The sequence below is a fragment of the Macadamia integrifolia genome, chromosome 11, assembly GCF_013358625.1.
Source record: "Macadamia integrifolia cultivar HAES 741 chromosome 11, SCU_Mint_v3, whole genome shotgun sequence".
Classification (NCBI taxonomy): domain Eukaryota; kingdom Viridiplantae; phylum Streptophyta; class Magnoliopsida; order Proteales; family Proteaceae; genus Macadamia; species Macadamia integrifolia.
In genome coordinates, this window is record NC_056567.1 from 2,242,375 (window position 1) to 2,248,600 (window position 6,226).

General features: G+C 36.0%; 1 protein-coding gene across 1 annotated transcript; it reads right to left on the reverse strand.

Annotated features, from left to right (window-relative positions):
• Positions 1-1,868: 1,868 nt before the first annotated feature.
• LOC122093597 (UPF0481 protein At3g47200-like) lies at positions 1,869-5,727 on the reverse strand. The gene is made up of 3 exons (XM_042663949.1): positions 5,403-5,727; positions 5,039-5,215; positions 1,869-3,451 (listed from the first exon to the last, which is right to left on the reverse strand). The coding sequence occupies exon 3, from the start codon at positions 3,334-3,336 to the stop codon at positions 2,062-2,064; it is 1,275 nt and encodes a 424-aa protein (XP_042519883.1). The 5' UTR covers positions 3,337-3,451; positions 5,039-5,215; positions 5,403-5,727; the 3' UTR covers positions 1,869-2,061.
• Positions 5,728-6,226: the final 499 nt, after the last annotated feature.

A 6,226-nucleotide genomic window follows, 5' to 3' on the forward strand; every position in this document is an offset into this window, starting at 1 on the left:
TTTAATATTGTTCCCATGGATAATGGAGAGTTTAATATCATTTTCTTGGATAATGGTGGTTTATCTATTGGTCCTTCGCAAGGGCTCATGGCCATACCTCTAGTAATTTGGATGTTGTTGTAACACCGGGGTCTTCTGAAGTTGACCAAGCTCATAGGAGAAGCAACAGACTTCAAAATTTGAATTATATCTCGTTTTTGATGATTGAGGAGAGTGCACACGATGATGAGTGTTCTGTCATGGCAAGCAAATATGTTATTCCTATCTCTCCCTCCGGCTTCAATATCAGTTTAGACGAGGTGAATTTGAAAGTGCGTTTGAAAGTCTCCTTTTTATTTTTATTTTAATAGCTAATAAGATGCACCTACGGTTTATTAACTATTGATGAAAATAAACTACACAATCATCAATGATGTTCATTGTGGCATGCAATTTATAAAGGTTCCTAGTTAATTAATCAATGGATGTTAGTGATTGGGTCACCCGTTAGGGGACATAATTAAGGCATCTAGGTGCGTTTATGATAATACTCAGGGTGGATGGTAATTACTGCGAGAAACGCCCTTAGATACATTTTTTGGTCATAAAGTTGGGCAGGTGGTCTAGTTAATTTAATTTTCCATCGGTGATTTTTCATTAAGCTCCAAATGACATAAAATAATAGTGAAAGAAAATTATTTCATTATAAAATCTAATTTTCCATTGCTTGTTTTAAAACTTTTTATAGGAAGTTTTTTGTTACGAGGGGGACCACATATTTCAGATGTTTTTTTTCTTTGATAAATTAGATTCATAATTTGATTGTAAGATCTTTACTCTTAAAATTTTAATATATAGAGGGTACCCTTTGTTGCCTTGGATGAACCCATATGGCCTATGCAATAGTAGGAGACATCCACATATGCTTCTCACAACCATATGATAGTGGCTGCATAATTTCAAAATTTAGTTATAATGATATAAATGGCTCTACCAAGTGAAAAATATGGTAAGCAAGCACTAAAGAATTCTACAATTACAATTTACAGCTTATAAGTAAAAATTAGAAAATTTTCATTATGCAAAATTTATCCTAAGTAAATTTTACATGAAATATTTTACACCGAAAGAATGGAACTGAATGAAATATGTTCTCAATTAGGTAATTTTATTGTTCTGGTAGATGATAATAGTGCAAGAGCTGAGAATCCCAACAAACCTAGCCTATTAAACGTTAAATCAGATTTAGAATATCCAACCATCAACCAAGCAGCCATGCATGGTTGAGTTGGTTTGGTTAGTAGGTTATATACTGAAATGAAAACACTTGTATGGATATCACCATAGGAGAGAGGCCTTAAAGACCAATGCAATTGAGAGCAACCCATGTGATTGGATCCAGCTCCTTTTCAACACGTTAGGCGGTATGTAACGATTGAGAGGATTCGGACACGCATTTTAACATATGAATGCGTATCCCAAATCCTCCCAACTGACGGATACCACATTACACACCCAACGTATTGTAGAGGATCTTTTTTTTCGTGGGATACCGATCCGAAATGATCCATTGAGCTAATCTCCTAATGATAGTGCCAGGCAAACAAAGCTCTTGAGTAAAACCCAAGCGGACATAGGTTAGAAACGAATTAGAAACGAAGGGTACGTAAGAGCTACAGCTGCAAATTTAGTTGTTCATTATTCAAGCTGACAAAGTTTGTGATAACTATTTAAAACGTATGTTACTTGCTTGGTACTTGCTAGTATATCAATTGGCGACTCATTGAAATAAAATCTTAAAACCAATTCTGTAAACAAAGTTCTAGACTTGAAGTAGCTGATCATCTTGAGTTTCTTGAAGATTCAACACGTTTTAGAGAATGAGTAAATGGGTCAAGACAATTAAGAGATATGGATTGAGAGCAAATTGTATTCACCTTAAGGAAAAAGGTCCTGATTACACAAGTCAAAATGCAAACAGATAGTTGAAAATCCGGAATATCTAGATTACATATTTATTTGCAGTCTGTATTGCACAACTGGGCATTAAATTGCATAACATATCAAATGTGTGACAAGAAACTAATGGTCACTTAGGATAATGAATAAGGTTCGCATGAAGGCATTAAGAAGTAGCAGTGCAATAACAATGATGAGGCAAATTATTGTCAGTGGATTGTTGAAGTAGTCACGCTTTAGTGTTGCTTGCCGCTTATGCCGACTAGTTCGATAATAAGCATTCACTATCTGGTAAATTCCCACATAATAGAACTTGTGGAGAATAATACCTTTCAAAACCCTGCTAAAGAAAAGGGACCCATCTTCTGCAGTGCTCAAACGCTTCTCTAATATACCTTGGTCCCTTAGTAACTGCACATCCTTTGATGAGTGATTAATGAGACGGTTCAAAAGCATAACATAAGATGTGATCCTGCTAGGGAGGAAATAAGAACACTGCTCATAAGCAATGAGGTTCCGAAAGAGACATTCTGTGCTTCCCTGAATTAGCAATGGAGGAATATCCATTACCCAATCCTTGAATCTTATATTCAGTATTTCTTCAGGGTTGCCCTTCCTAAATTTGACTCCAGCCTCTACAACGTCTGTCACTTTAGGAATCACTTCCCAATATTCATTCTCCAATGTGACCTGACTCACCTCCAAATCTGCAGAAGCTGAAATAATGTTGTTCCACAGCAAGTCAAGTAAATGCTTCATTTCATGTCTAGAGCTCGATTTGGCAGGATCTATCATTGGCATCATAGTATCAAAGAAACCAAGTGCAAGCTCGGCTAGGGATGGGCTTCTTTGTATGGGAGGCTCAGTGAGGTTGAATAGACATTCAAGAACAAACCATGGGATTTGGTTCTCAAGCAACATCAAGTCAACTCTCAAGAAAGTGTCCATCCAAAGTGTACTGGATATGGGATCATCTCTTTGAAGTCCTCCTATGCCATTTGCTTTCTTGCGGAAAAGTTCTAAGATGAAACAACCATCAACTAACATCATCTCCTCGAATTCATCTGTGTCAAGGTCGATCAACTGTTCTGCATAACACTCACGTGCACGTTCCTCCAACTGCCGAATGGCTTTGGTGAATATCTTTAAACTTGTCTGTGGAGTTGGGGCACGAGAGAGAAGGCCATGCAAATACCAAAGTTTGAATTCTTCCATGCTCTTCAGGTTTTCATGACCATGGTGAAAGGGGCCAATTGAAACTTTATTAGGTGCAAAAGCACCTTCACTTTGGCTAGAGAGTACATGGGGAACTTTGAAGATACAAGCTCGAGAGGACGATGGAGGCTTGGGAAGAAGCTTTGCTTCAATAGAAGATGCCAATACTTCATCGACATCCATGATTCTGTAATATTTTTCCTGACTATTGGTAGAAGTTATGACCTTTTAAGAGTCTTGGAAATTATAACCTTTGTTGGTTCCTCTTCAAGAAAATATATGGATTGCCTCAAAAACCCTGAAATGGAAGCATGGAACATTTTTTGTAAATTCAGGTATGGGATAAATATGAGGTAAAATTTTGGTATAATCATTAAAGCTGCAATGAAAAATCCACACATTCCCACAAATATATTTTAAGTATGTATTGCATATTAACCCTTCTCAAGCACTAACATGGGAAAAAGTATCAATATTATAGGTAAAAAAACCAACATGAGAAAAAGTATCAATATTATATGTAAAAGAACCTTGTCTTGCTGGTGGAGGAAATACCAGCATCTGTGACCAATGAGAGGATGTATCAGCATCTTCAATACCCCGGGCACGGGTAACGTCATCTTTTCATGCATCATGTCTTTGGGCATTATCCATGCCAACAGGACATGATTTTTTTTTCCTTAATATTTAAATAGTTCTTGTGACTTGAAAAGTTTAGAGGGTTTTTTTGGTCATGCACATAGTTCTACCATATGATTGGTTTTAGATGGAGCTGACATTTTGTGGATAAGGAATCTCAAGCGCACTCGCTCAGAACTAAAGTTTCATACTAAACAAATTATTTCAGGTGCAATGATAAAGCATTAAAATTTTCACAACTGTCATGAGGGTGAATGTCAATCCTTAGATAACAAAGAGGGTGCTGTTCCTAATAATATGGGATAGGGCATCTGATTAATTTGGAACCTAATAATGATATGGAAAAGAGAATGCTCCCTAATAGATTGGCTCTTGCGCCTAGATACATGAGCACAAGAAATTATTGTCCCGCCCTTGGAGAAATAAAAATGCAATCAATGTTAATGCCCCTATTGATACTCTCATTGGCCCCCATTGCTGGTGCAAAGCCACTTGACTAAGCGAACTTAGACCATTCCCTAATATATTATCTTTCAACCTATCAAAACTAAAAATATAAAATACAGAAAACACTAAGAAAATTTTACAGGATGCCCATATCAAATAATCTTTTGCTTCCTATAATTTACTAAAAATAAAAAATACAATCACAATGTACTTTCAAAAATTCAACATTTGTATACTGATTTACAACGGCTTGCAACAACATTTTCTTCTTTTCTCTTGAGAAAAAAAATATTAATTGCAGGGTTTTGTTTAGCTTAAGTTTCTGTAACTTTTTAGCAAAAAAAAAAGGAGAGAGGAACGACCATATGTTTAAACAAATACATATAACTGACATAACATTATTGCCATTGTTATTGTTGCTAGTGGTTATTACTAACTGTTTAAAATAAATTTTTTTGTTACTATCTAGTGTTACAAGATAATATTATTTATTTATTTTTTATTCAAATAAACATAAAGAATGCTATTTGGTTGTGTGCCCCTACATGGAGAAACCCAGGGGCACAAACAATGAGGTGATTTTTTTTTTTTTTTTTTATTTAACTAGGGTGAAATCATACTTTTACCCTTCTATGTCTACTAAGGTCCATGAGACCTAACGTTGATTACTGGTCCACTCTCAGATTTATCCTGCCAAATACCATTCAAGGACTGAACTGAAGTGCAGTTGAATCAATTATTAATTTTCTAACACCCATCATGAACAATAATTGAACAGCTCTGAGTACTTGAATTGTACCTCTCTTTACGACCTTGAAAGCCTCGGAGTTGGTTCTTATAGTGATTCGCCATCAAATGCTTAGCAGCAGCCGCTTTCTGACGAGTTACAAGCCAAGAAACAGAGACTCAACCTTCGACACCTAAAGTGGAAGCCTCTGTTCCAAATTGCCCAAATTTCTCTGTAATTCCTACACAGCTGACAAAGAGGTAACAGAATCTCAAGCTTCATAAGAAACTCCTGATCTACAGTTTAGTAAAAGGCTTTCCATTTTCTGGAAACTTTATATCAAACGAAGTTTCGAGCTGCAGAGATGCAGTCGCCGACCCTATGGAAAGAATAAATAGATCAATGAACAACTCACCGCTGAAAGATCGAATCTTACCTGGAATTACGTCAGAGAGACACCAGGAGCAAAAGAAGTTGGTTCTGATACACAAATGGCTGCTGATCTGAATTTGAATGCACTTGCGGAGTTCTGGGCCGCTGCAACGACGATCGGAGACTCAGAAGAAAGTATGGAGTAGCGCTTGGAGACGGATATGGACTTAGGGCCAAGTCTTTTCGGCCCTTTAAAATGTTAACTTGCCTACCGTCTCAAATGGTTACCAAAAATAACAAAACCAAGGTTTAGGGGTGGTATTATTAATGTGAATTTGAAACCAAAATCATTTATGAAAACTGAATCCACTAGTTTACAACGAAATCATCAAACCAGTCAGTAAATGGTTGGATTTTGGTTTCAAGTTTAAGACCAATTAATTAAATGGGTTGGGTCGATTTTAACCATTTAACTTGTTGGTTTCAAACCGAATAGACACCATGAAAATCAAATCATTTAAACCGTCAAAACCGATCCGATTAACCCATATAATGATTAAATATTTGGTTGTTTTAACAAAAGATAGTGATTTAATTCTGGGGAAGAATTAAAGACCATAGAACTTGTTCAACAGTCCATTCAATAATTTACTCATATTATGTAGTTATATAGTTAAATCCTTACTAGTTCAATGCCTCATTTAATTTGATACAAGATTGAAGTGTTTATCAATGAAAACAAATTTTAGTAAGCATGCGAATAAACTAGCAAACCGATTACTAACCATATGGAATAATCGCGATCAAAACTTTTTAAAATTGTGAAACCAACATTCTTTAACAACCATGGAACCAAAATTGTTTACTGAACGGTCGCGGTTTCAGAAA